This window comes from Pelodiscus sinensis, chromosome 9 (assembly GCF_049634645.1).
Source record: "Pelodiscus sinensis isolate JC-2024 chromosome 9, ASM4963464v1, whole genome shotgun sequence".
Taxonomy (NCBI): Eukaryota; Metazoa; Chordata; order Testudines; family Trionychidae; genus Pelodiscus; species Pelodiscus sinensis.
This window is the reverse complement of record NC_134719.1, coordinates 1,187,698-1,213,501: the sequence shown is the minus strand read 5'-3', so window position 1 is coordinate 1,213,501 and position 25,804 is coordinate 1,187,698. Positions and strand designations below refer to the sequence as shown.

The window sequence follows — 25,804 nt, the reverse complement described above, 5'->3', positions numbered from 1 at the left end:
CCGGCCCGAGGGGGCGGCCAAGCCGGCACCCAACCGCCCCACCCCCGCGGCCCGGGCGCTCGGCGAGGGAGCCGCTTGGAGAGCTGCCTGCGCCCTGGTGCCCGGCCGGGGGCGCGGGGTGCGGAGCGGCCCCGGGAAGGGAGATGCCCCAGGACTTCGCCGCGGGGAGAGCCAGGCGAGCGGGGGCGCATCCCCGGGGCCCCGGGCGGGACACGGGGGGGAGCTCGCGGGAGGGTCAGGCCGGCTGGGGGGGCGGCAGGAGCGGGGAGAGGAGCGAGCGAGGCGCGGGGGCGCAGCAGGGGGAGCCGGCGGGGCGGGGGCAGGGCTGCCCGGGGGCGCTGCGAAGAAGGGGGGTCTGGGGTCTCCAGCTGCGGCCCAGGCGCCCGGGAGAAGGGGAGCACCTGCCGTGCCCCCCCCCCCCGCCCCCGCCCCGCGGGGCCAGCCGGGAGCCGTGCGCCTGGGACCCCGGGCAGAGCCGGGCCGTGCGTAACGCTGCCTCTCCCCGCAGGGCCGGGCCGGGGGCCCCCGCGCCCCGCTGTGGCTGCGGGCCCGGTTCCAGGCGCTGCTCTTCGCGCTGGGCTGCCGCATCCAGCGACACTGCGGCAAGGTGCTGCTGGCGGGGCTGCTGGGCTTCGGCGCGCTGGCCCTGGGGCTGCGGGCCGCCGCCATCGAGACCGACCTGGAGCAGCTCTGGGTGGAAGGTAAGAGCCGGGCTGGGCGTTGGGGGCGGCGCTGTGGGGCAGGGCTGTCCGGGCGCAGTGGGGTGGGGGTCCGGTGTGGGGCAGGGCTGTCTGGGCGCAGTGGGGCAGGAGGGCACTGTGGGGCAGGGCTGTCTGGGTGCAGTGGGGCAGGAGGGCGCTGTGGGGCAGGACTGTCTGGGCGCAGTGGGGCAGGAGGGCACTGAGGGGCAGGACTGTCTGGGCGCAGTGGGGCAGGAGGGCGCTGTGGGGCAGGGCTGTCTGGGCACAGTAGCGTGGGGGGCTGCTGTGGGGTGGGAGACACTGTGGGACAGGGCTGTCTGGGCGCAGTGGGGCAGGAGGGCACTGTGGGAGCAGGACTGTCTGGGCGCAGTGGGGCGGGGAGCACTGTGGGAGCAGGACTGTCTGGGCGCAGTGGGGCAGGAGGGCACTGTGGGAGCAGGACTGTCTGGGCGCAGTGGGGCGGGGAGCACTGTGGGAGCAGGACTGTCTGGGCGCAGTGGGGCGGGGAGCACTGTGGGAGCAGGACTGTCTGGGCGCAGTGGGGCAGGAGGGCACTGTGGGAGCAGGACTGTCTGGGTGCAGTGGGGCAGGAGGGCACTGTGGGGCAGGGCTGTCCAGGCGCAGTGGGGCAGGAGGGCACTGTGGGGCAGGACTGTCCAGGCGCAGTGGGGCAGGAGGGCGCTGTGGGGCAGGGCTGTCCAGGCGCAGTGGGGCAGAAGGGCACTGTGGGGCCGGGCTGTCTGGGCGCAGTGGGGCAGGAGGGCACAGCAGAGGGGCTGTGGGGAATGGTTTCCATGCCCCGTGGGTCCCAGCCCTAGACAGGAGATGGCTGAGCGTGGGCTGGGAACCGGACTCTGGAGGGGGTTGGCTCTGCGCGCCTGTGGGAGTGTCCCAGGAGGGGTCCTGCCCGCGCCCTGCCGAGATGTGAGAGTGCTTCTTGCACGGCCGTGAACGTCCCGGTGATGACACGGAGACACGCTCATCCCTGCCTTGCTCTCGCCTCTGACCCCTCGGCTGTGGCCCGGGTGAAATGCAGGGACAGAGGCCCCACGAGAGGGTTGCGCAGCTTTGGGGATGCAGCCGGGGGCGGAGCGCGCGGTGCTGCCTGGCGTGCGGGCTGCCGGCCCGGACAGGTGTGGATTCTTTCTTGCCCCCGGGGCCCTGCTCTGCTGTTGCGTTTCCCACTGACCGGCCGGTGCCTGGCAGCGCTGTCAGAGCCCGGCCGCCCAGGCGCCTGCCACGGGGCAGCGGGAATCAGCCGGAGCGCGAGCAGCCGAACGCCAGGCGCAGGCGGGAGCGAAGCCCCGTTTCCGAGTGGAAACGTTTGAGAAACACGATCCCTTTGTTAGTTCAGCCGGGATTTCTGCGCCCGGCCGGGGCGGCGTGCGGCGCTTCCTGCGCCCCTTCTCGGGGCGCTGGCCTCCGGCCCCGGGGGTGCCCGCGGGCCCCCTCTCGCCGCCCCTCTCCCCAGCCAGGGTGGCTCGGCCCTTCACACCCTCTGCTTGTGTCAGCCATCTTTGCTCCCTCGCCTCCCTCCCGCCCCCTCGCTCCCTGTGTGGTCCTGCGCTCCTCTTGGATTCGGTTCAACAATGGAAGCGACTTTCCTCGCCCGGCCCTTTAAACCAGCCTCCCCCCCTCCCCCCAGGGCCGGGGGTGCCAGCAGAGTTTACACACCTGTTTCACACAACCGGGAGGGGTGTCTGGGCGGCTGCTCAGAAAAGGAGGTGAGGACTCGCCCCCCCCCCCCCCCCGCCCTTCCCCTGCCTCACAGAGATTGGGGAGGGGGGGGAGGAGAGATCCGGCCCAAGCTGCAGCTGTTGGGAATTTATTGACAGGAAATGCCCCTCCCGGTGGCTTGGCGGGCGAAGCGAGGCTGCACCGTGTGCGATTTCGCTCGCTGGGGCCTGGCCGCGGCCGGGCTCGGCGCCGGTGCAACGGGGCAGGGAAGCGGCCTGGGTGGGCGAGGGCTGGGCTGGGCGTCTCCAAGGGCGGGTGTGATGGGAACGGGCGCCATGGGGGGGATCGTGGGAGGAGGGTGCGTGGAACCCCGGGGGGCTGAGCCTTCCCTCCTGCTGCTCTGGGTCCATCTCAAGACGCGGGGGGAGTGGCAGAGGAGGGGCAAGCCGGGGACTGAGAGCTCTGCCTGCCCGAGCCTGCGCCAGGTGCTGCCCGGAGCGGGTGCCAGGCTGGCGGGCTCACAGGGGCCCTGTGCTGGAGCGTGTTGGCCCCCGAAGGCGCAATCCACTGGCTGTGGGGGCTCAGGGCCCGTGATGGGCAGCGCGGGGTAGAGGAACGTGTTTGGTACAGGAGTCAGGCGGGGTCCAATTCTGACTTGCCAGCTGGGCTTTGGGCAGCGCCTGCTGCCGCTCTGTGCCTCAGTTTCCCCAGCTGGAAAAGGCGTCCGAGCCTTTACCCAGGTGGGTGGGGTGGCGTCTACCCAGTGCCGTGAATGAGCAGCGTGTAGGGCCAAGGGCTGCCGACGAGGGCGTGAGATCTGCCGACCCCGTACGCCCCTCCCGGCTGGGCCGGCCTTGTGCTGTCGGCTCCCCTGCGCCGGGCCTCGGGCAAAGCACCGCGAAGCCCTGCAGGGCGGAGAGCCCAGAGCAGGCCGGGCGGCTGCCGCGACCCCCAGCTCAGGGCTGGGCCGTTGTCGGGACCAAGGGACGGGACGGCAGAGACCTTGGCAGCCCCTTGGGCATCTGGCTCTGTTCTGGGGTGGCAGGCCCCTCCCGGCCCGTGGGCTCGGCTTGCCCGTGGTGGTGGCTGGAGGATCGGGCCCTTGCTTAGCAGGCTGGGAGGCTGGGGCTGGCAAGCTCCGGGTGCAGGGACCTGGCTTAATTGGGCCTCCTGGCGTCCGGGCCCTTTCTGCTGCCTGAGAGCCAGGCGGGGCGGGTGAGCCGGAGCTGGGAGACGGGCCCCTCCCAAAGGGGAGTTTGCCGCCCTCAGCGCCTGCCCTTCCTCGCTAGGGGCTGTGGGCGGCCCGGCGGGCGGCTGGCGTCGGCCTGTGCCCCGGCGAGGAGCCGTCACAGAGAAGGGGCGGCCGGGCTGGGGGTATCCATAGCCTGGCTGTGTCTGTGCTTGGCGGCTTTTGCCCACAGCCGCACCCGGGCATGGCCCTTTCTGCAGGGAGCCACCCTCCCATCCGCCAGCCCCGCCCAGCACCCCCAGCCAGGGCTGCCCCTTGGTAATGTGGCACGGGGGCTAGACCAGTGGGGCTGGGGGCTGGGGGCTGGGCGCCGCGGCTGTTGGGAGGGGCGAGTCCTGCCAGACATGGCAGAGCGGTTCGCTGCGCGGCGGGAGGGCCGCGTGGAGCCTGGCGGGGGAGGGGGCAGCCTTAGAACAGCTGTGACCCGGGCGGCCGTGCACGGCTAGGTGAGGGGTCGGGGCAGGCACTGGGGGCTCCAGAGCTGGAGCGGAGGGGCTCTGAGGTGGGGGGCTGGCACTGGGGGGCTCTGGGGATGGGGCTAATATTGGGGGCTGGCACTGGAGGGAGTCGGGGGGTTGGGTGCAGTGGGGCTCTGAAAACAGGAGGCTGGCACTGGGGGGGTTTGTGGGGGGCTGGCACTGGGGGGGTTGGGTGCAGGGGACTCAGGCCTGTGGCTGGCAGTGGGGGGCAGTGGAGGGGTGGGGGGCGTTAGGGGTTGGGGCTGGCATTGGGGGGTTGAGTGCAGGGGACTCGGGTCTGTGGCTGGCGGTGGGGGGCAGTGGAGGGGTGAGGGGGTGTTAGGGGTTGGTGCAGGAGACTCAGGTCTGTGGCTGGCGGTGGGGGGCAGTGGAGGGGTGAGGGGGTGTTAGGGGTTGGGGCTGGCACTGGGGGGGTCTGGTGGGGGGCTCTAAGGGGTAGGGGACTGGCGCTGGGGGGTTGAGTGCAGGAGACTCAGGTCTGTGGCTGGCAGTGGGGGGCAGTGGAGGGGTGGGGGGCGTTAGGGGTTGGGGCTGGCACTGGGGGGGTCTGGTGGGGGGCTCTAAGGGGTAGGGGACTGGCGCTGGGGGGTTGAGTGCAGGGGACTCAGGTCTGTGGCTGGCGGTGGGGGGCAGTGGAGGGGTGGGGGGCGTTAGGGGTTGGGGCTGGCACTGGGGGACTCAGGGGCCAGGTGTACCCCAGCCCGGGTGCCCAGGGCCGCTGGGAATCCGCCCGGCTGGGGCGAGTGAAGCGGGCTGTTCGCGGCGGCTCTGGGGGCCGGGCGTTGATGGACAAGTAACATTGTAGTTGCTTGTTCATTATTTGCATAATAAATATGCAGATACAATGTGTCCCGTCCGCCAAAAGTTTGTGAAGGGGTTTCGGTTGGGAACCGCTGGGCTGGACGCCTTGGTCCAGCTCCGGCCTCTCCGGGCACAGGGTGGGGAAGGGCAGGCTGAGGGGTGAGGCAGGCCGGGGGGCAGCAAGAGGTCCCTGCCCTGGCATGGGCGGGGTTTGATTTTCTGGGCTCAGGCCAGCTGCTGCGTGTGAGGCAAATGGGAAAGCAGCCGCCGAGCAGTGGCTGGAGCAGATCCGCCCGGGCGCGAGGCGGGGGGTGGAGCTGGGCAGCTACTGATGCAGCCCCCAGCCTGGGACCGGTGCAGGCAGGGCCACGAGGCTGGTCGGGGAATGGGGGGCTGGGGCCGGGGCCGAGAGGGGCTCATCGTCACGCCCTCGCAATGCCCCCGGGTAGCCCCGCTGAGGCAGGGCGACGAGCTCATTAAGCAGGAGGGCGGAGCTGGCACGGCACCAAACGGGCACGAACCAGCCCGGGGCGCCCAGGCTGGGAGCTGGAAGAAAGTTTCTCCCCGTCAAAGGGGCGAGGCTCCGGAGCAGCCTCCCGGCGTGCCGAGTTCGGGGAGAGGGCAGGAGCCCGACGACTGTCCGGTGGGACCCCTTGTGAAGCTGGGGCCGGGCCCGGCGATGCTCATGCTTCAGGGTTGCAGCTGGCCACAAGCAGGGGTCAGGAAGGGATCCTCTCCCAATGCATTCTGGGATTCTCCTTCCTAGGGGGCACGGCCCCGGCTGGAGACAGGCGGTGCGGCTGGGTGAGGCCGGGCTTCGGGACGGCACCGATCACACGCCCCTGAAGCTGTGGCTGGCCGGTCCATGCCACATGTGGGGCCACGAAGAGATCCCGCCCTCCCCGGTCGGATTGGCAGGGACCGTGGGACTGCTTTGCCTTGCTTTGCAGCCAGGGCCGGCTCGAGCCACTCCTGCGCCCCGGGTGCGGCTCTGCCCCCAGCGCACTGTGCCCCTTACAGCTGCCATCAGGCGCCCCCCAGAGGTTGGCGCCCGGGCAGCTGTCCGGCTAGCCCCCTGCTTAATCCGGCCCCGTCTGCAGCGTCTGGGTGCAGGTCCCATGTGTTTCTCGCAGGTACACACTTCCCTGCACTGGGGGGCCCCCCGCCCCGTCTCCGCCAGTGGCACGTAGAAGCGAGTCTCTCGAGCGCGGTGACCCGTCGGCGCTGGGCTAGTGCACGCTGAGATTACAGGAGGCCGGACGGGGTGGCCTGGGTGCCCCTTCGGCCCTTTCTCGGCCCGACGCCCAGGCCCCTGCCAGACTTTCAAAGCAGCCTTGTCGTGCAGTCGTTTGCTCCTCGGGGCGCCTGCGCGGGGCCCGATCCTGTCCCGTGGCACAGCCTGGCGGGAGAGCTCCCCGGGGGAGACTGGGGGACCGGGTCCGTGGTGGGTGACGTCTGCCCCTGGAGCCCGGGGGCGGCCTGGGGAGAGGGGCTGAGGTGGACGCTGGCCCCGGGGTTATCGACCGGCCTGATCCCACGGTGGGATGGGAAAGCGCATGGGAAGCGCCTGGGGAAATGTTCAATTAGGTGCCTCTCAAGCAATTAGCCTCTTGGAGGCTTTGAACCCCCCTGGCTGAGTGGGGAGCTCTCCCTGGCCACCTGGCAGCTGTTCCTGGCCGTCTGAGTGTGTCTGCAGGGCCAGGGGGCCGGGCTGCGGCTGATTTATGGGGCCAAGGCCTGGGTCAGGGGAAGGCTGGGGTAGCCTCCGGCAGCCCAGCGCAGCCGCTTCCCAGACACCTGGGGTGTGGAACCGCCCCCGCTGGGGGCAGGACTGAGGGCGAGGGGCTGAGTGCCCCCCAGTGTGGGGGGGGGGAGTCTGAGCTGATCTCTGAGGATCAGTGGGGGCAGGGCATGGCGGGACGAAGGGGGGGAAGGGAGGCAGCTGTGGGAGTCCCGCGAAGGGGAACAAGGGAGTATCCGTGGGGAGCAGCTGCCATAGGAGGCCTGTGGGGCTGGGGAGGCTGGAGGGAAGCCGTATGATGGGTGCCAGTCGGTGACCCCCACTGAGACCGCCCCTCCGCAGCCCTGAGTTCTGGGGCAGCAGCGCCCCCTGGAGGCCGATGCGCATGCTGGGCCCCTGCACCCCACTTGGGGATCTAAGCCTTCAGACCCAGAGCGCCGGGCCCTGCCAGGCCAGGGATGGACGGGGAGGTGCAGGTGGCCTGGTGTCCGGCCCAGTGGCCTGTCCGTAGCCGCCTGGCTTGGTTTCGGGCACAGCCGGCGTGGCTCGCGGGGGTGGGGGGTGGCAGCGTGTGCGGAGCAGGGGTTGCGGGGGGCAGGTCCCTGGGTGATCCCCTGGCTAACGGCAGGCTCCGCAGAGGTGTGGGGGGGCTGACGGCCGAGCGAGGAGCCGGCCGGCGGGAGGGACCAGGCTCCTCCTGGGATCCAGGCCCACCGGAGCTCGCTGCCTGGGATGCTGCGGTGGGCCAGCCTTGCAGGGGGAGGGGCTGTCCCTGGACTGCACAGAGAGCAGGGGGCGCAGGACACCACGGCCGGAGATGTCGGCGCGAGGGGCGAGGGCGTCCGAGGGGCAGGGAGACGCGCAGAGGCCTCGTTCTTCGGAGGGGGCTGGGGGCGCCCGGTTTGACTCTGGACGTGTTCGTGGGGGTCGCTGCGCTGAGCTGGTACCTTTGCATCCCGGTGTCTGTTCAGCTGCCCCTGCATCCCCCCGCCCCCCCCCCCCGCTCTGTTGGGGGGCAGGGGCGACCCCTACACCAGCCCAGACCTTCGGGGCAGGCTGCCCTCTCCACGCCAGTGAGAGAGGCCAGGTTTGTATTCAGGCAGCAAGTGGAGGATCCCTCCCCCCCACCCCCCGCACTCCCACACCCCCCCAGCCTGCCCCATTAGCTTCCAAATCTGCTTTGTCTGCTCCCTCCGCTGTGACATTTGCTCGGAAGCCGCGTCCCCCTGCAGCCGGGGCTGGCTGTGAAAGGCGCTTTCTTGTCTGAAGCCTGCTCAGAGCCAGCGCCTGGTTCCATTTGCCAAAGCTGCGCGGGGGTAGAAATCTCTTTTTCGGGGGGTGCAGGGGGAGGTACCCTGCTGGGTCTCTTCACCCCCCTCCAGTGACCGATTGCTTGTGTCGGATGGAGAACGTGCTGGGGTGTTGGGTGGCTTTCTTAAGGCCCTGCGAGAGCGAGTCTGCGGGGTTTGGGGCGGGGTGGGGGGCAGGGAGGGGGCCAAGAAGGGAGGTGTATTCTCTGCTTCCTCCCTGGGCCTGGAAAAGTGGTCCGAGTTCAAACCCTTCATTTCGTGCCTGAATGAAGGCAGCAATGTGGAAAAATTCCGCCATTCAGAGGGGGATGAATGTGTGTCTCAGCCCCGCATGAAGGCGCATTAGCAGGCAGTGGAGTGCCTAATGCAGCCATCTTTCACAGCGCCCGACAGAGGGGACGATTAGCATAATTAGTCCAGGCAGCCCATACATATGGAAATGGCTCAGGCCTAAATGCCAACACCAGTGGAAATTTATGTCAGCGCTGACAGGAGTCTGAGCCGTGAATGGTTCCCAACCGACTCCCCCCCCCCTTTTTTGGGGGGGTCGTGTTGCCCCTCGTTCCCGGCTCTGGGAGCTCCTTCGGGAGAGGCCGTTCCCCTCCCCCGCAGCCGCCCCCAGCACTAGCCCGGGGGCTTTCTGGGGATAAGAGGCCGGGGTAGAAACAGGCAGGCTGGGGAAGCCGGTCGCCCGTTGCCGGCTTTGGGTAGAAAGGCAGCTGGAGAAGCTGCTTTTGGGGGGCAGGGGTTGTGAGAGACGGGGGGCGAATGAGGTGTCTGTCCGCCAGCCGGCCGGGCGGGGGTTGTGCTGGAGGGGGGCTGCGAGCCCCCCGCCCTTCCCGTGCCCCCCCCGGGCGCCCGCCTGGCCGCACTCTCTGCCCCCCTGCCCCGGCGGCCGTGTTGTGACAGGCGAGGCTGGCGGGCGTGGGCGGGCCAGGTGAACGCTCTGTTCGCCTGCCCTCGGCGCGGCTTCCTCCCGAGCAGCACGGCTCCTTTCACCCGCTCCCTAATCCCGCTAATCCGGCCCACAACACTCTGACGGTGGCCCCCGGCCTGCGTGCGCGGCTGCCTTGCGGGCCGCGGCTGGGGAGCTGAGGCAGCGCGTGGGCCGGGGCGGGTGAGCTCCGGGGCCGGGGGAGGCCGCGTCACTTGTCCCCCCCACCTCCGCCCCTGGGCCTCCTGAAGGGGCCTGTCGCGGGGCGGGCTGGGCTGCCAGCCCCCAGTGGAGCGCTGGGGGGGGCTCCTCTCTCTGCGGCCTGAGCAGCGCATGGGGGTGGACAGGGACTCGCTGGGCTTTGGACCAGGCCCTTGCTGGCCCCTGCAGCCCATTGGCGCTGGGCCGACGGCGGGACCGTTACGGGCGCCTGGCCCGTGTCCTCACAGCCGCCTTGTGCTGAGAGCCCAGCAGGGCAGGACAGCCACGGCCTGGTGCAGCGACACAGCCCCCCCGCCCGGATCGCCTCCCTGCCGCCGCGTCGCTGAGCACGGCGCTGGGCACGGCCTGGGGGGGGCGCCCTGGAGGGAGGAGACTGTCGAATTTCCCTCGGCGCAGCCTGTGGCCTCCTGCGCACAGCCTGGGGGCATGCACACACGGGGCCCTTACCAGCTCTATTACAGCCGCACCTTTCGCCCAGCTGAAATCTGGGCCCCGTTGTGCTAGGTACTGCATGGGGCGCTCAGTGACACAGCCCCGCGCCCGGCGTGCTCCCAGCTCACGCACAGGGACAGGGTGACTGGCCCCATTGCATGGCTGGGGAAACTGAGGCACAGAGCCGCACCCAGGACTTGCCCAAAGCTGCAGAGAGGGGAATTGAAGCCAGGCTGAAGAGCAGCGCAGCCTGGGGGACCGTGATGTCCCGGTGTGTCGTTGTGAGGTGCCGGACATGGGCAGCGAGTACCACAGACTGGGGGAAGCTGTGCCTCCCCAAACAGCCAGGCATGGCCACGCCCCCTCCCCCCCCCCGCGTCCTGCTCTGTGGCTCTCCCTGTGACGTGGCCCCAGCTTGGCCTGCGCCGCCATCTGCCTTCCCGGCGCTCCGGGACTGGGGGTGCTAGTCTGGGGCTGGGGCAGGCGGCCATGGGGGCGCTGGGCTCTGGGGGGAGGGGGCGCAGAGGGGGTGGCACTTCAGGTGGAAGGGAGGCTGGGAGCAAGCCTCCAGCTGACTGTTTCTGCCCTGCCCATGGTGCCAGAGGCCCAAAGGCGTCTTGTCGTGTGTGATGTGATGTCCTGCTTCCTGGAGGCAGAAGGACGGGAAGGGCTGGTCCCCTGCACTAAGGGCATCTTGGCCAGTGTAAGCAATTATTTAGTGTCAGGGTCCAAGTGTGGCGCTGTTGTGGGTTACATGGGGGGCCCTGAGCTGTGTGTGGCGCTGTTGTGGGTTACATGGGGGGTCCTGAGCTGTGCGTGGCGCTGTTGTGGGTTACATGGGGGCCCTGGGCTGTGCGTGGCGCTGTTGTGGGTTACATGGGGGGCCCTGAGCTGTGCGTGGCGCTGTTGTGGGTTACGTGGGGGGCCCTGGGCTGTGTGTGGCGCTGTTGTGGGTTACATGGGGGGCCCTGAGCTGTGCGTGGCGCTGTTGTGGGTTACATGGGGGGCCCTGAGCTGTGCGTGGCGCTGTTGTGGGTTACATGGGGGTCCCTGGGCTGTGCGTGGCGCTGTTGTGGGTTACATGGGGGGCCCTGAGCTGTGCGTGGCGCTGTTGTGGGTTACGTGGGGGCCCTGGGCTGTGCGTGGCGCTGTTGTGGGTTACGTGGGGGGCCCTGGGCTGTGTGTGGCGCTGTTGTGGGTTACATGGGGGGCCCTGGGCTGTGTGTGGCGCTGTTGTGGGTTACATGGGGGGGCCCTGGGCTGTGCGTGGCGCTGTTGTGGGTTACATGGGGGGGCCCTGAGCTGTGCGTGGCGCTGTTGTGGGTTACGTGGGGGGCTCTGGGCTGTGCGTGGCGCTGTTGTGGGTTACGTGGGGGGCTCTGGGCTGTGTGTGGTGCTGTTGTGGGTTACGTGGGGGGCCCTGAGCTGTGCGTGGCGCTGTTGTGGGTTACATGGGGGGCCCTGGGCTGTGTGTGGCGCTGTTGTGGGTTACATGGGGGGCCCTGGGCTGTGCGTGGCGCTGTTGTGGGTTACATGGGGGGCCCTGGGCTGTGCGTGGCGCTGTTGTGGGTTACATGGGGGGCCCTGGGCTGTGCGTGGCGCTGTTGTGGGTTACATGGGGGGCCCTGGGCTGTGCGTGGCGCTGTTGTGGGTTACATGGGGGGCCCTGGGCTGTGCGTGGCGCTGTTGTGGGTTACATGGGGGGCCCTGGGCTGTGCGTGGCGCTGTTGTGGGTTACATGGGGGGCCCTGAGCTGTGCGTGGCGCTGTTGTGGGTTACATGGGGGTCCTGGGCTGTGCGTGGCGCTGTTGTGGGTTACATGGGGGGGCCGTGGGCTGTGCGTGGCGCTGTTGTGGGTTACATGGGGGGCCGTGGGCTGTGCGTGGCGCTGTTGTGGGTTACATGGGGGGCTCTGGGCTGTGTGTGGCGCTGTTGTGGGTTACCTGGGGGGCCCTGAGCTGTGCGTGGCGCTGTTGTGGGTTACCTGGGGGGCCCTGAGCTGTGCGTGGCGCTGTTGTGGGTTACCTGGGGGGCCCTGAGCTGTGCGTGGTGCTGTTGTGGGTTACATGGGGGGCCCTGAGCTGTGCGTGGCGCTGTTGTGGGTTACATGGGGGGCCCTGAGCTGTGCGTGGCGCTGTTGTGGGTTACATGGGGGGCCCTGAGCTGTGCGTGGCGCTGTTGTGGGTTACATGGGGGGCCCTGGGCTGTGCGTGGCGCTGTTGTGGGTTACATGGGGGGCCCTGAGCTGTGCGTGGCGCTGTTGTGGGTTACATGGGGGGCCGTGGGCTGTGCGTGGCGCTGTTGTGGGTTACATGGGGGGCTCTGGGCTGTGCGTGGCGCTGTTGTGGGTTACATGGGGGGTCCTGGGCTGTGCGTGGCGCTGTTGTGGGTTACCTGGGGGGCCCTGAGCTGTGCGTGGCGCTGTTGTGGGTTACATGGGGGGCCCTGAGCTGTGCGTGGCGCTGTTGTGGGTTACATGGGGGGCCCTGGGCTGTGCGTGGCGCTGTTGTGGGTTACATGGGGGGCCCTGGGCTGTGCGTGGCGCTGTTGTGGGTTACATGGGGGGCCCTGAGCTGTGCGTGGCGCTGTTGTGGGTTACATGGGGGGCCCTGAGCTGTGCGTGGCGCTGTTGTGGGTTACATGGGGGGCCCTGAGCTGTGCGTGGCGCTGTTGTGGGTTACATGGGGGGCCCTGAGCTGTGCGTGGCGCTGTTGTGGGTTACATGGGGGGCCCTGGGCTGTGCGTGGCGCTGTTGTGGGTTACGTGGGGGGTCCTGAGCTGTGCGTGGCGCTGTTGTGGGTTACGTGGGGGGCCCTGAGCTGTGCGTGGCGCTGTTGTGGGTTACGTGGGGGGTCCTGAGCTGTGCGTGGCGCTGTTGTGGGTTACGTGGGGGGGTCCTGAGCTGTGCGTGGCGCTGTTGTGGGTTACATGGGGGGTCCTGAGCTGTGCGTGGCGCTGTTGTGGGTTACATGGGGGGCCCTGAGCTGTGCGTGGCGCTGTTGTGGGTTACATGGGGGGCCCTGAGCTGTGCGTGGCGCTGTTGTGGGTTACATGGGGGGCCCTGGGCTGTGCGTGGCGCTGTTGTGGGTTACATGGGGGGCCCTGGGCTGTGCGTGGCGCTGTTGTGGGTTACATGGGGGGCCCTGGGCTGTGCGTGGCGCTGTTGTGGGTTACATGGGGGGGCCCTGGGCTGTGCGTGGCGCTGTTGTGGGTTACATGGGGGGCCCTGAGCTGTGCGTGGCACTGTTGTGGGTTACATGGGGGGCCCTGGGCTGTGCGTGGCGCTGTTGTGGGTTACATGGGGGAACCCTGGTAATCAAATTCCAGACTCCAGAGAAAATATCACCAACCCAGCAACAAGAATGAGAATAAGGAAATAAAAAGACGTTGTGGTCTCTGGCGGTTCACATGTGGTCCACAGTCCTTGACAGCCCTGATCTAGCTCGTCTCTGCCAGGCGTCTGGCCAACCTGCTCTTACAAATCTCCAGCGATGGAGATTCCACAACCCCCCAGGCAACTTATCCCAGCGTTTCACCACCCGGACAGGGAGGAAGTTTTCTCTAATGTCCAACCTCAACCTCCCTTGCTGCAGTTTCAGCCCCTTGCTCCTTGTCCTGTCACCAGAGGCCAAGGGGAACAATTTTTCTCCCTCCTCCTTGTAACCCCCTTTTATAAACATGAAAACTAGGAACATAATTTAAAATGACCTTAGCAAGTTAGAGAAATGGTCAGAGGTAAACAGGATGAGGTTTAATAAAGAGAAATGCAAAGTGCTCCACTTAGGAAGGAACAATCAGTTCCATACATACAAGATGGGAAGCGACTGTCTAGGAAGGAGCATGGCGGAAAGGGATCTAGGAGTCATAGTGGACCACAAGTTGAATATGAGTCAACAGTGTGATGCTGTTGCAAAAAAAGCAAATATGATTCTAGGTTGTATCAACAGGTGTGTTGTAAGCAAAACTCGTGAAGTCATTCTGCTGCTCTACTCTGCACTAGTTAGGCCTCAGCTGGAGTACTGTGTCCAGTTCTGGGCGCCACATTTCAAGAAAGATGTGGAGAAATTGGAAAGGGTCCAGAGAAGAGCGACAAGAATGATTAAAGGTCTAGAGAACATGACCTATGAAGCCAGGCTTCATGAACTGGGCTTGTTTAGTTTGGAAAAAAGAAGATTAAGGGGGGACATGATAGCGGTTTTCAAATATCTAAAAGGGTGTCACAAGGAGGAAGGAGAAAATTTGTTCCTCTTGGTTTCTGAGGACAGGACAAGGAGTAATGGGCTTAAAGTGCAGCAGGGGAGGTTTAGATTGGACATTAGGAAAAAATTCCTAACTGTCAGGGTGGTCAAATATTGGAATAAATTGCCAAGGGAGGTGGTGGAATCTCCCTCTCTGGAGATATTTAAGAACAGGTTAGATAGACATCTGTCAGGGATGGTGTAGACGGAGCTTGGTCCTGCCTTGAGGGCGGGGGGCTGGACTCGATGACCTCTCGAGGTCCCTTCCAGTCCTATGATTCTATGATTCTATGAAAACTGTTATTGCGTCCTGTCTGGGGCTTCGCCTTTCCCGACTCGGCAAACCCCTTTTTGTCAGTCTTCCCTCCGAGCCCATGTTTCCTAGTGACCGTTCATCGTATTTCTGGCACTGCTCTGGGCTGTCTCCGGTTTGTACTTGTCTGCCTCTTTCCTGAGATGTGGCCCCCGCCACTGGGCACCGTGCTCCGGCTAGGCCTAACCCGCGCCGTGTACAGCGCAAGAATGACTTTTCCTGTCTTGCGGACGCCGCGGTGGCTAATCGCAGGCTTGGCCAGAGAGTTTGCGGGTCCAAGGCAGCACGCTGACAGCGGGGCTCAGCTGGTGGATGCCGTGGGCCAGGCAGAGCCCTGCGTAAGCTTAGTTCTAGCCCCGGGAGCCAGCCGAGCCTCGCCCCACTCACCTGGGCCAGGTAGCGAGCAGCAGCAGCCGGCCGAGAGGGCGCCATGCCCCCTGGGGCAGGAGTGGGCAGGAGGGAGTGCGGGGAGAGCGGCTTCGGCAGGGCGTTATCCTCAACCCCCACTGGCAGTGCCGGAGCCAATCACGGCCGCTCGTGTTGCAGTAAGTGATCCAGAGCCGAGCCCCCCTCTGCAGGAATCCGGCGCTTTCGGTGCCGGAGGCGTTTCTGGTGAGGCTGAATCAGCCACCGGCCTCACTGCACGCTGAAGAGCCGTCAGCTGCGGCGCAGACCCCGGTCCCTTTCCACAGCTCTCCTCCCTGGCACTCGCTTCCCACTGGGCACGGGGCGCAGCCGAGGGGCCCCTCCCAGGCACGGGGCCGGGTTGGTCATCCGACGCCCCTCTGAGCAGTTCTCCACCTGCCCGGGCATCCTGAATGCAAAGATCCCGTCCGCTCAGCACCGCAACGCTCGCCGTGTGCTCCCGGTGCCGGTCCTCTCCCGCCACGCCGCTCTCTGGGCTCGCTCTGCGGGCGGGCGTGAGGCAGAGGCTCTGGTGCCGCTAGATGCGATGCTGGGGAATTGTGTTATGTCAGAACCCCCCAGGCTTCGTGTGACGCTGTTGTGGGTTACATGGGGGGCCGGGTCTGTGCGTGGTGCCATTCTGAGTTAGGTGGGGGGGGCAGGTTGTGTGTGACACTGTTGTGGGCTACACAAGTGGGGGAAGGGAAGGCTGTGTATAACCCCATTGTGTGTTACGTTGGAGGGGGTCCGGGCTGTGCATGACGCTGTTGTGGGTTACAGGGGGGCCTCAGGCTGTGTGTGATACTATTGTAGTTTACGTGGGGGTCCCGGGCTGTGCATGACACTGTTGTGGGCTACAGGGGGGCCTCGGGCTGTGTGTGATACTATTGTAGTTTACGTGGGGGCCCCGGGCTGTGCGTGATGCTGTTGTGGGTTGGAAGGGCGGGTTGTGCGTGACGCTGTTGTGGGTTGGGAGGGCGGGTTGTGCGTGACGCTGTTGTGGGTTGGGAGGGCGGGCTGTGCGTGACGCTGTTGTGGGTTGGGAGGGCGGGTTGTGCGTGATGCTGTTGTGGGCTGGGAGGGCAGGTTGTGCGTGATGCTGTTGTGGGCTGGGAGGGCAGGTTGTGCGTGATGCTGTTGTGGGTTGGGAGGGCGGGTTGTGCGTGATGCTGTTGTGGGCTGGGAGGGCGGGTTGTGCGTGATGCTGTTGTGGGTTGGGAGGGCGGGCTGTGCGTGATGCTGTTGTGGGTTGGAAGGGCGGGTTGTGCGTGATGCTGTTGTGGGCTGGGAGGGCGGGTTGTGCGTGATGCTGTTGTGGGTTGGGAGGGCGGGCTGTGCGTGATGCTGTTGTGGGTTGGAAGGGCGGGTTGTGCGTGATGCTGTTGTGGGCTGGGAGGGCGGGCTGTGCGTGATGCTGTTGTGGGCTGGGAGGGCGGGCTGTGCGCGACGCTGTTGTGGGTTGGAAGGGCGGGTTGTGCGCGACGCTGTTGTGGGCTGGGAGGGCGGGCTGTGCGCGACGCTGTTGTGGGTTGGGAGGGCGGGCTGTGCGCGATGCTGTTGTGGGTTGGAAGGGCGGGCTGTGCGTGACGCTGTTGTGGGTTGGAAGGGTGGGTTGTGCGTGACGCTGTTGTGGGTTGGAAGGGCGGGTTGTGCATGATGCTGTTGTGGGTTACACAGGGGTATCTCCTGGCTGCCTCGGCTGAGGACCCCTGCAGCCCTTTGTGCCCGGGCCATGCCCTCCCACTGGCGCTGCCTGCTCATGCCCTCCCACCCGGCTCCCCGCGGGTACGAAAGCAGGGCAGCCCCCTGGACCAGGCCTGACCCTAATGTTCGGGCCCCGGGGGAGCTGTGAAATCGGGGTGCAGTAATGGCTGCCAGGGGCTCCTCGCCGGGAGGGGAGATTGTAGGTGCCCAGGTACCAGAGCGATGGGTTCAGGCTGAGATCCGCTGGGCGGGGCAGGGATGCGAGCCCACGGCAGGTCGCAGGGTGGTAGTAGGGAGTGTGCCCCACAGCTGGGGGTGCCCAAGTGCCAGCCTGCCCCCCGCACTTCATGGGGGCCGTGTGTCTGTCTGTGTTCCTGGCCCTGGCTTTCCCGTGGCTGGCAGAGAGCTGGCTTCACAGCGGGCGAGTCGTTTCCCCCGTTTGTGTCGGGGACAGCCCTGGGATGTCTGCCCTGTGTCCCGGGAGCTCCAGGTGCGTTGCAGACAGCACAGCCCGCAGCCTCCCACCCCACAGGGCCATGAGCCCCAACGCTGCCAGAGGGGAAACCGAGGCACAGGGACTAGAACTGACTGCTCCGCCCCACTCCAGATGCTCCTCCTCCCAGCCCTGCCTGCACTGGGGTAGCCTTGCCGTCATCCTTCCTCGGCTGCTCAGCCCAGGCCTTTCTCAGCGACGTGACCAGGTGTCCCGATTCGATATTCAGAGCTTTCCTCTATATAGGCGCCTATTCCACCCCCCCATCCCAGGATTTCCCCCTTTCTGCCTTGTGCCCTTCCCCGCAGTATCTGGTCCCTACAAGCACAAGGGAACTCCCAGGTGGCGTGTGACGCCCCAGGGGGCTGCTGGTGACCTTGGAAGGGGGCACTTTGGGCGCCCCCCCCCCCATAAAAGCACTGCTGGGTGAGCCAAGCCTCCCGGAGGTGCAGGGGGGGCAACCGGCTGCGGGGAGCCAAGAGACGGGGGTTCCCGAACCCGTTGGCTGATGACAGCCCTGGCGTGGCCAAGCGGGTCCATGCTGCGGCTGGGGGTGAAGGTTTGTGGCAGGCGGGGGGGCTCTGCTCGTGGGCCTGCTATGGGAGAGGGAGCGTCTCTGGGGAGGGATCCGGCCCTGCCTTCTGGGACGAGTTGGGGGGCTCAGCTGGCCCCCAGTAGGCCCAGAAGCCACCGTCGCAGAGAGGCCCAGAGCTCGGCCCCACCAGCGGCGGGGTGCACAGGTGGGGCCGCTGCCTGCCCTGGTCAGACAGGTGGCTACTCTGCTGTGGGGCAGCCGTGAGAGAGGGGCTGGCTTCAGGGGCCCACTCCACCCCACGGGCTCCGCAGCGGAGGGAGGCACCGGCCTGGTTTTCCGCCAGCAGAGCCGGGCTGTGGGAGAGTAACTAGATTGCAGGGCACTGGCTCCTGGCTTTCTCCTGTTGGGGGGGGGCCAGGCTGGTGGGGCATCAGCCCTGCCTCTCTGCCCATCCGCGGGCACCTGGCTCAGAGCCCCAGCCCCGTCGGGGTGGGTCTACCCCCGGCAAGCTGGCCTGGGCCCGGGTGGCCCCTCCCCTGCCCCCGTCAGGGGACAGCTTGGGCCAGTGGGTAGGGCCTGGCGCTGGCTGCCGGGTTCTGTCCCTGGCTCTGGGTGCCCTGGGCCTGGCACTGAGACTGGAGGCTGAGGGGGCGGGGGGCATGGGGCCTGTCTTTGGGGCGCTGGCGGGCGAGTGGTGCTGACAACCCAGTCGGCTTCGCTGGAGAGAAAATGCCCTGGAGTGGGGGGTGGGGCGGTGCCAGGCTGAGCCATGGGGCGAGGAGGGGTCGTTCCCCGGTCTGCCCTCGGGGGTGGCCTGGCGGGGTGGGGGACGTGCCCGGTGCGGATTTGATCGTGGGGATCCTTAGGCTGCTGTCCCAGGCGGCTGGGCGCAGAGGGGAGGGCTGCCCGGCGGAGCGGGTGCCAGCCCCGGGAGTGGAAAGCGCCCCCTTCTGGCTGCCTCCCCCAGCGACACCGCTGCCGTGCACCAGCCCAAGGAGGCCAGCCCGGCGCCCCGGCTCTGAACTGGCCCTGAACTGCTGCAGGTCCGGACACCAGGGACCTGTGCTCGGAAGCCGACCGGCCCGGCGCCCGCCCCCTTGGTCCCGTTCAGCCCCGCCGCCGCTGGCAGGGCCGGGCCCGGCACCCACCCCTTTGGTCCCGTTCAGCCCCGCCGCCGCTGGCAGGGCCGGGCCCGGCACCCACCCCCTTGGTCCCGTTCAGCCTCGCCGCTGCTGGCAGGGCCGGGCCCGGCGCCCACCCCCTTGGTCCCGTTCAGCCTCGCCGCTGCTGGCAGGGCCGGGCCCGGCACCCACCCCCTTGGTCCCGTTCAGCCTCGCCGCTGCTGGCAGGGCCGGGCCCGGCGCCCACCCCCTTGGTCCCGTTCAGCCTCGCCGCTGCTGGTGCCCGCCCTCTTGGTCCTGTTCAGCCCCGCCTCTGCTGGCAGGGCCGGGCCCGGCACCCGCCCCCTTGGTCCCGTTCAGCCCCGCCGCCGCTGGCAGGGCCGGGCCCGGCACCCACCCCCTTGGTCCCGTTCAGCCTCGCCGCTGCTGGCAGGGCCGGGCCCAGTGCCCACCCCCTTGGTCCCGTTCAGCCTCGCCGCTGCTGGCAGGGCCGGGCCCAGTGCCCACCCCCTTGGTCCCGTTTAGCCTCGCCGCTGCTGGCGCCCGCCCCCTTGGTCCTGTTCAGCCCCGCCTCTGCTGGCAGGGCCGGGCCCGGCGCCCGCCCCCTTGGTCCTGTTCAGCCCCGCCGCTGCTGGCAGGGCCAGGCCCGGCGCCCGCCCCCTTGGTCCTGTTCAGCCCCGCCGCTGCTGGCAGGGCCGGGCCCGGCACCCACCCCCTTGGTCCTGTTCAGCCCCGCCTCTGCTGGCAGGGCTGGGCCCGGCGCCCGCCCCCTTGGTCCCGTTCAGCCTCGCCGCTGCTGGCGCCCGCCCCCTTGGTCCTGTTCAGCCCCGCCGCTGCTGGCAGGGCCGGGCCCGGCCTGCAACACAAGGCCTCGCGGGGTCGAACTCAACAGCAGGGCCGGGGGGAGCCGGACTTGGGCACCACCCCAGGGTCCCGGGCGCTGGTACCCTCCATGCCGGGGGGGGCTCTTGCCTGGATGCCGGAGCACAGGGGGAGAGGGAAGGGCTGGCTCAAAGCCCTCGGGGCACAGTCGCCCCAGTGGGGGGGCTCTCTGAGGCACAGGCGGGTGCTGCCAAGCCCGAGGGAGGGGCTGGCTGGGCGCAGAGGGGCCCGGCCCCAGCGCATGAGAAAGCCGACTGCGCCTTTTGTTAATTGGAGGAAAGGAGAATTTGCATAGGGCTCCTCATTAACATGCTCATTGTTGCTATCTTCCTGGCTGGCAGGGCCCCCCCCCCCCTCGGAGCCCCCTCGCCCTGGGCCGACCGCGGCTGGCACGGTGGCACGCCCGCCGCTCGGAGCTGGGGGGCCGGGGGGGGCAGGGCGTCCCCAGTGCCAGAGCCGGGGCCGGGCCTGGCCAGCGGGCGAGACTCCCATTTGAAGTGCGCTTGGCAGGCCCTGGGCCCGGCCCTGTCTTTTCATGTCGCTCCCCGGGTAATTAGGGGGTTGGAATTTGAGGCTTCCTCAGTCGCCTTTGAAGCTCCCCCGTGGCTCGGGGGGCCCTGTTCCAAATTAACACTAATGACAAGGGACGGCTTGCTGCCCCCCCAGCCCCCTTGCAGATGTGCAGCTATTCCTGCAGCCGCCAGCGTCGGCAGCGACAGACACGCCACGGAAATCCCCCGCTGCTGGACGGGCGGGGCTTGGGGAGCGGGAGCGCTGTGGGGTCCATGGAGGCCGCATGGCAGGCAGGGTTCGGGGAGCGGGATCGCTGTGGGGTCTGCGGGGTGCACGTGGCAGGCAGGGCTCAGGGAGCGGGAGTACTGTGGGGTTTGTGGGGTGCGAGGGTTGGGGGGCAAGATCACTGTGGGGTCCGTGAGGCCCACGTGGCAGGCAGAGTTCAAGGAGAGGGAGTGCTGTGGGGGTCCGTGGGGCCCACGTGGCAGGCAGGTCTCGGGGAGAGGGAGCGCTGTGGGGGTCCATGGGGCCCACGTGGCAGGCAGGTCTCAGGGAGAGGGAGCGCTGTGGGGGTCCGTGGGGCCCGCGTGGCAGGCAGGTCTCCGGGAGCAGGAGCGCTGTGGGGTCCGTGGGACCCATGTGGCAGGCAGGGTTCAGGGAGCGGGAGCGCTGTGGGGGTCCGTGGGGCCCGCGTGGCAGGCAGGCCTCGGGGAGCAGGAGCGCTGTGGGGGTCCGTGTGGCCCGCGTGGCAGGCAGGTCTCGGGGAGCAGGAGCACTATGGGGGTCCGTGGGACCCACGTGGCAGGCAGGGTTCAGGGAGCGAGAGCGCTGTGGGGGGTCCGTGGGGCCCGCGTGGCAGGCAGGTCTCGGGGAGAGGGAGCGCTGTGGGGGTCCGTGGGACCCACGTGGCAGGCAGGGTTCAGGGAGCGGGAGCACTGTGGGGGTCCGTGGGGCCCGCGTGGCAGGCAGGGTTCGGGGAGAGGGAGCGCTGTGGGGGTCCGTGGGGCCCGCGTGGCAAGCAGGTCTTGGGGAGAGGGAGCGCTGTGGGGGTCCGTGTGGCCCGCGTGGCAGGCAGGTCTCGGGGAGCAGGAGCGCTGTGAGGTCTGTGGGACCCATGTGGCAGGCAGAGTTCGGGGAGCGGGAGCTCTGTGGGGGTCCGTGGGGCCCGCGTGGCAGGCAGGGTTCGGGGAGCGGGAGCGCTGTGGGGGTCCGTGGGACCCACGTGGCAGGCAGGGTTCGGGGAGCGGGAGCGCTGTGGGGATCCGTGGGACCCGCGTGGCAGGCAGGGTTCGGGGAGAGGGAGCGCTGTGGGGGTCCGTGGGGCCCACGTGGCAGGCAGGACTAGCTGATTGGCCTGGCAGCCCACTAGCATGTGCCATCGGTTTGTCTATCCATCCTCATGATGCCCCCAGTCCGCCGTCCCGCTCTCCCCTCCTTTCCTCTCTCTCCTCGGAGGGTTTCTCCTGGGTGGCTCAGCTGAGCCTGGAGCAGCTCAGTGCACCTCCCACCTGACCTCCCAAACAGCCTCCTCCAACACCCCCACGGCACCCTTGTGTCTCACCGCTGCCCCGCCCCCGACTTCCCGGCCCTGCCTCCTTCACAGCTGGCATCCGACTGTCCCCAGCTGTTCCCCGGACCCTTCAGGGAGGGTGAGATGGAAAAATAAAAGCCTGAAAGAAATAAGAAGCAATTAAAGGCGAAGATTCTGTTGCTTATTTGTGGTCTGTCTCTCGCTGCGCTTGGCCTCCCATGCGCTGGCCGCCGGCCAGAGCCGGCGGGGTCCTGCACTGAGCCGTGAGCGGGGAGCGGCTCCAATCCTGCTCCCTTGGGTGGAGCCAGGCGTGATGCTGAGGCTTGCTGCATCCTTCGCTCCCAGCCCCGCGGCTGCTCCGGGACGGGTCCGTCTGGGGCTTCTTGGAGCCGAGGGGCTGCTGGCCGGAGAGCGGCGGTCTGTAAGCTGGGCGTCCGGAGAGCTGGGTGCCCGTTGGGTCCAGTCACCCCCCTCCCGAGCTCCGGTTCCCTTGGCGTTCCTGTCCGGTTAGACTGGGAGCTCTTCCGGGCAGCGGCCGTCTCCTGCCGGGGGCCTGGGCAGCGCCTGGCACGGTGGGGCCCCGGCTCGGGCGGGCGCTGTAGGTGCCACCATAAGAAACGCCTGAGAGAAGGAAATCTGGGCAGGACGCCCTCGCGGGGTGCCCAGTCCGGTGCCCGTTCTGTGGGGGCCCCTTCTGCCTGGTGTCCCGTCCCAGGCCTGGCCTGCGTGGGGGCCCCTCCCGGCCAGGGCCCGCTGCTGCTACGCTCCCTCTCCGGTGGACGGGAACGCGAGGGCCTATGGCCGAGGGGGCGAACAGCGATGGGGCTTGCGCCTCCCCCTTTCCTGACCGCACCCCCGCAGCCTGCGGGCCTGGGGGGCCAGCGGGCCTGGGAAGGCTGCGTGCAGAGGAAGGGGGCTGCGTGGGGGTGGCCCGGTCTGTGCGTTGGGGGAGTCTCCGGAGAGCACGCAGGTAGCGCTGGGAATGGCCTGGCTGCGTCCAAACCCCAGCCCCCCGATGACAGAGGCAGGGGCAAGCGTGTGCGCGTCTGAACTCGCAGAGTGGTCGGAATAGTCCCCCCCCGGCGCGGGGGCGGCCACGGCAGCTGGGTCCTTCGCTCTCCAGTCCGGCCGGGCGTCTCTCAGGTCGGCGTGACGGAGCCCGGGGGTCCCAGAGCCGGGGGTGGCAGGGGCGGGTGGGACGCGCTCCAGTAGCCCGTGTCTGTTCCGTTTGTCCGTCTTCCCCCGCAAAATCTCGAAAGCCTCAGCCAGGGGGTCAGCCTGGCCCCTTTGACTTTTGCCACCCGTTCGGTCTCATCACTGGCCCATCGACACCAGCACGTTGGCTGCCAGCTGCATGTGGCCCGGCCTGGCGCGGAGGCCAGCTGGGCTGGGCTTGGCTGGGCTGGGCTGGGCTGGGCCTGGCGCGGAGGCCGGCTGGGCTGGGCTGGGCTGGGCTGGGCCTGGCGCGGAGGCCAGCTGGGCCGGGCCGGGCTGCGTCGCTCGCGCCCTCTGTTGTGCCCGGGGAACTTGTCCCACTGGAGCGCGCGAGGGGGGTGAATCTGTCGGCCCCGCCGGTCGCAGGATCCCCCTGGTGCCCGGCTCATGGGCCCTCTCCTCCCGCAGCCGGCAGCCGGCTCAGCCAGGAGCTCCGCTACACGAAAGAGAAGCTGGGGGAAGAGTCTGTCTACACGTCCCAAATGCTGATCCAGACCCCGGCCCGGGAAGGGGAGAACGTCCTCACCCAGGAGGCCCTGGAGCTGCACCTGCAGGCGGCCCTGGCTGCCAGCAAAGTGCAGATCTCGCTCTACGGAAAGTGAGTTCCACGCTCAAGGGCCGTGGGCCTGGGGGGACCCAGGGGCTGGATTCCCCCCCCGCCTCTCCTGACACCCCCTGCCCCTCCTAATACTCCCTGCCCCTGGTACTCTTATGCCTCCTGATGCCTCTCCCCCCACCCCTCCTAACACCCCCTCCCCTGTTGCTCCCATGCCTCCTGATCCCCCCACCTCTCCTGATACCCCCCTGCCTCTCCCCACACCCCTCCTAACACCCCCTCCCCTGTTGCTCCCACGCCTCCTGATCCCCCCACCTCTCCTGACACCCCCCTGCCTCTCCCCACACCCCTCCTAACACCCCCTCCCCTGTTGCTCCCACGCCTCCTGATCCCCCCACCTCTCCTGATACCCCCCGCCTCTCCCCACACCGCTCCTAACACCCCCTCCCCTGTTGCTCCCACGCCTCCTGATCCCCCCACCTCTCCTGACACCCCCTCCCCTGTTGCTCCCACGCCTCCTGATCCCCCCCACCTCTCCTAACACCCCCTCCCCTGTTGCTCCCACGCCTCCTGATCCCCCCCACCTCTCCTAACACCCCCTCCCCTGTTGCTCCCATGCCTCCTGATCCCCCCCACCTCTCCTAACACCCCCTCCCCTGATGCTCCCACGCCTCCTGATCTCCCCCACTTCTCCTGATACCCCCACAGCACCTCGCCCGCCCTCCTGACACCCACCTACTCCTCCTGACGCCTTCCTGCCCCTCCTCACACTCCGCCCCCTAGTGCTCCTGTCCCTCCTGACAACTTCCCCCACCCCCTGAGCATCTCTTGATGCCCCTGCCCCTCCTGATTACCCGCCTTTCCCATCCTCCCTTATGGTGTTGCTCCCCCCCCCTGTCCCGCCCAGCCCCACGGAGCTCCCCCTGCGATCTCACCCTCCTTCCATTTCTCCGCTGCTTTCCCCAGATCCTGGGATTTGAACAAAATCTGCTACAAGTCCGGCGTCCCCATCCTTGAGAACGGCATGATCGAGCGGGTGAGGCCCTGGGCCCGAGCGCCCGGGAACCCACGGAGTCCTGCTGGGGCACGAGGGGGGCTCGCTCTCCCTGGCCCGGTGGCAGCGGGGAAGGGCTGGGCGGGGGGGCTGCGTCCACGCGGGGGGAGTCACCCCGGGGGGGGGGCAGCTGCAGAGGGGAAGGCTCTTGTCCTGCCGCAGGGAGCCGGGGCTGGAGGGGCGGGGCCCTGGCCTGCGGGGGCAGCGCTGGTGGGCAGGGGGGCGGGTCTAGCATAGGGGACGGCACCTTGGCCGTGGTTCTGAGCCCCCCTTGTGTCGCCCCCCCCAGATGATCGAGAAGCTTTTCCCCTGCGTGATTGTGACGCCGCTGGACTGCTTCTGGGACGGCGCCAAGCTGCAAGGAGGCTCCGCCTACCTCCCGTGAGTGCCCTCCCCCCGCTGCGCCACGGCCGGGGCGCCACACGCGGCTACCGGCTGCGGTGCCCGCACTAGGGTCCCTGGCGTGCATGGCAGCCCCTGGGCTCTGCAGGGCTCTTCGCTGAGGAGGTATCGGGGACGCCGATACCCACCCACCTCGGAGAGGGGACACCATGTCAGTGTTGCTGTCCCTGTCAGACAGGCAGGGAAACTGAGGCAGGGAGCGTTGGAGAGGGTCGGCCGGCAGCTCAGCTCCCCGCTGGGTGTGTGCTTAGCCGCCGGGGCAGCCCCCTTGGGCCTGTCCTTCCAGCTCCAGGGCCCCGAGGCCTCTCTCGCCGGCCCAGGTTGCTCCGAAGGTGTGTGGGGGCGACTGGGAGCGCCGAGGGTCCGGAGGGGGGACCCGGCCGGGCGGGGGAGGAGGGGGACGGGGAACAATCCGTGGCATTCTTTCTGTTTACACGGCTGTTTGTCTGCGAGGCCCTTTGTCAGCAAACGGCAGCGCCCGCATTCTCATGCTAATGCCACCCTGAAAGCCGGGAGTGGCCCAGCAAATGAAATAGTGGCCTCATTCAGCCTGCTGCCCTGCCGGAGCGAGGGAAGGGGCCCGGGGGGGCTTCAAACCCTGCAGAGAAAGGGAGGGAAGGGTTAGAAAGCAGCCCCTCCCTCCACCGCTTTGCCTTTGGGATGGGTGGCAGCAGGAGGGGTGCCCGGGGGGCTGGCATCTGGGGTGCCCGGGCTCGGAGTCCGCCGGGGGGCTGCAGCACGGGTCTGGCGGGGTGGGCTGAGCGTGGGTCGCCCCTCGTCCAAGCCCCGCTCTGCCCTGGCGCCCGGCCCCTGGGGCTCCCACGTCCCAAGTCTGAGGGGCTGAAATCTCCCCGTCGGCTCCCCCTGCCCCGGCTCCCCTCAGTTCAGCCGCGGGGCTCTGGCGTCGCCAACGGGGCTGTGAAGCAGGAAGCAGCGGATCAAGGCGCGGCGAGGTGGGAGCAACTGGAGGCGGTTTCTGCCCCCGCTCCCTCTTGCCCTCCTGGGGCTTTGTGTCCTTTTGCCTGACACACCACAGGCCCCTGGGCGCCAGCCAGCGCAGACCTGCCACCCCCTTTCCTGCTCCGGGGGGGCAGCGACATGCAGCGGAGGGGTGAGGGCAGCCAGGGCCGAGGCCCAGGGACGGATGCCCTTCGCCCCCTCCGGCAGCCAGGCTCCGTCCCGGGGCAGGTGCGTGTCTGATCGGGGCCCGTTGGCGCTTTGTGGGTCAGACACGCACGCGCGCCCCCCGTGGGTCCATGGCTGACCTGTGATGGGCATCGTGGGGCCGGGGGCACC

At 68.3% G+C, this 25,804-nt stretch overlaps 1 protein-coding gene across 3 annotated transcripts in view; it reads left to right on the top strand.

Moving 5' to 3' along the window:
- The window catches only part of PTCH2 (patched 2), a 43,409-nt gene that overhangs the window by 407 nt on the left and 17,198 nt on the right, over positions 1 to 25,804 (top strand). For 2 of the 3 annotated variants that reach the window (XM_075935843.1, XM_075935845.1), the window contains exons 2-5: positions 509 to 701; positions 22,905 to 23,094; positions 24,019 to 24,088; positions 24,396 to 24,487. In XM_075935843.1, coding sequence (XP_075791958.1) covers positions 509 to 701; positions 22,905 to 23,094; positions 24,019 to 24,088; positions 24,396 to 24,487 — 545 coding nt within the window. Of the gene's footprint in view, positions 1 to 508; positions 702 to 2,279; positions 2,426 to 22,904; positions 23,095 to 24,018; positions 24,089 to 24,395; positions 24,488 to 25,804 lie in introns of those variants that run through there. The other variant, XM_075935844.1, reaches the window with a different exon arrangement.